Genomic DNA, 2,461 nt, shown 5'->3' on the forward strand with positions numbered 1-2,461 from the left:
GGACAGCTTGAGGCTCTGTCTCAAAAAAAAAAAAAAAAAAAACAAAGTAAAAGGAGAGATGTAGTATAGGCTTATAGGTAAAAGCAAAAGTATGACAACAATAATACAAAAGACAGAAGGGAGAAATCAGAGTATACTGTCATAAAGTTCTTACATTATATACAAAGCTATGCAATATTTCTGGAAGACAGACTGTGTAAAGAGGTAGACTGAAAAAAATTAAAATAAAGATGTAGACTGTAAACCCTAAGGCAATCATTAAAAAAATTATAGATATATAAATAGTAAGCCAACAGTGGAGATAAAATAATAAAAAATACGCAGGGAGCAGTGGCTCATGCCAATAATCGTAGCACTCTGGGAGGCTAAGGTGGAAGATTCCTTGAACTCAGGAGCTCAAGACTAGCCTGGGCAAGAGCGAGATCCAGTGTCTTGTAAATAAAGAAAAAATTAGTCAGGCATTGTGGCAGGCACCTGTACTCCTGGGTCCTAGGGAGGCTGAGGCAGGAGAATCATTTGAACCTAGGAGTTTGAGGTTGTTGTGAGCTATGCTGACACCATGGCACTGTAGTCAAAGCAACAGAGAGTTAGATTCTGTCTCAAAAAAACAAAAAACTACACACAGACATAGAGACTAGCCTAGAGATACAGTGAGAGCCTGTTTCATTAAAAAAAAAAAAAGAGAGAGAGAGATATGTAATATTTTCACCAAACATTAGGAATATGGCAAAGATACCTACTCTTGCCATGACCATTCAACAGTAAGCTACAGGTCCTGGAGGGCAAATAAGACAAATAAAAAATTAAAAATGCATATAGATTAGGAAGAAATAAAGAAAACTGCCTCTATTTACTAATGACACACCATCTATATAGAAAATACCAAACCATCTAAAAAAGTCTTCTAGGCTTGGCGCCTGAAGCACAGTGGTTACAGCACCAGCCACATACTCCAAGGCTGGGTTCGAAACTGGCCCGGGGCCAGCTAAACGACGACAACTGCATAAAAATAAATAAGTAAATAAAATAAAAAAGGCTTCTAACTGAGTTTAGCAAGGCCCCAGTATACAAAGTCAATATTTTGTACTATCAATTATACTTCTATATTCTAGCAATACTAGAAATTAACATCTTTTGAAGTACCATTTATAATAGAACCCAAACATATGAAATATCTAGGTACAAATCAACAAAATATGCCAACTACAAACCATTGACTGTAGCAGGCCCCCAGCATGGTCCCTAATGATCTCTACTTCCTAGTATCATGTCTCTGAGCCATCCCCTTCCCAAGTATGGGCTATACTTAGTGACTTGGTTCTAACCAGTAGAATATGACAAAGATAACAAATTGTCACTTCTGTGATTAGGTTACAAAACATTGTGACTTCTACCTTGCTAAGTAGACTCTCTATTGCCTTCTCAATTTGCATGTTTTGATGGTGGCAAGCTGTGTGTGGGAGAGATCTTTGTGACAAAAAAAAAAAAAAAACCAAACAGGACATGGCTTCTAAGCAACAGAGCTAACAAGGAACTGAGGACCTCAGTCAAACAGCCTGTGAGGAACTGAATTCTGCCAACACCAGAATAAACCTGAAACCAGATCCTTCTCTAGGTGAGTCCCCAGATCATAGGCTGGCACCTTACTTGACAGCAACCTGTGAGACATGGACTTACAGAGCTGTCAGGTCCCACTCCATTCCTCTCCTGGTTCTTCTTCAACCTTTGAAATGGTGAACTTCACATGTCCTTCCACTACATTCCCTTTTCGCTTATGTGAAACAGGTTTCTATTTTGCCTTGCAAACAAAGAAACTTAACTGAGAAAACAAATTTTTGCATACTTAGGAAAAATCTGAACAGTGTTTAGGTTGAGTATTTCATGAATAAAAGAAATGAAATTGTGTAGGATACAATTCCAGACTCAAATCAGCTTAAGTCATCCTATTTTCACATTATGCTGTTTATCATGCCCAGTACCTGTGACCCAGTAGTAAATATCCCAGTCATTACTAGGCTCATTAATCAGGCGATCATAGAGGTTCAGCTGCTTCTCTGTCATATGCTGCAGATGTTCTTTGGCAAAAAGGCTAAAAATAAGAAAGAAAAAGAAGCTGAAAAGGCTGTCTCTAACCAAAGTGAAGTGATAACAAGACTTCTATTTCCATACCTAAGGAGAATGCAGTTTTCCAACATTCCCCTCTTTCTGCTCTCATAGAGGAGGCGGGCTCTTTTGGTTTCTATGGATTCATCAGTTCTCTCCTGCCATGGAGGTAAAGGGATTTCAATCATGTCTTTTTGGGAATCTGCTGGGCTGTCACCTCTGTAGAAGCGTCTGAATGATGTCACGCCGAGCAAAGGAGAAAATAGGCTGTGCCTTGATGGAACAAGCACCTAAAACAAATGACAAATATCTTTATAATAACAACTGTCATCACTGTCATTTAATCAATGCTTACTAG

At 38.6% G+C, this 2,461-nt stretch overlaps 1 protein-coding gene across 1 annotated transcript in view; it reads right to left on the reverse strand.

The window, feature by feature from the left end:
* Window positions 1–2,461, reverse strand: part of SDHAF2 (succinate dehydrogenase complex assembly factor 2) — an 8,822-nt gene extending 6,361 nt beyond the window's left edge. Inside the window, exons 1-2 of the mRNA XM_012810669.2 lie at window positions 2,170–2,461; window positions 1,980–2,089 (exon numbers count right to left, since the gene is read on the reverse strand). Of these exons, the coding sequence (XP_012666123.1) occupies window positions 1,980–2,089; window positions 2,170–2,291 (232 nt within the window). The 5' untranslated portion in view covers window positions 2,292–2,461. The remainder of the gene's footprint in view (window positions 1–1,979; window positions 2,090–2,169) is intronic.

This window comes from Otolemur garnettii, unplaced genomic scaffold (assembly GCF_000181295.1).
Source record: "Otolemur garnettii isolate 467f Iridium unplaced genomic scaffold, OtoGar3 scaffold00140, whole genome shotgun sequence".
Classification (NCBI taxonomy): domain Eukaryota; kingdom Metazoa; phylum Chordata; class Mammalia; order Primates; family Galagidae; genus Otolemur; species Otolemur garnettii.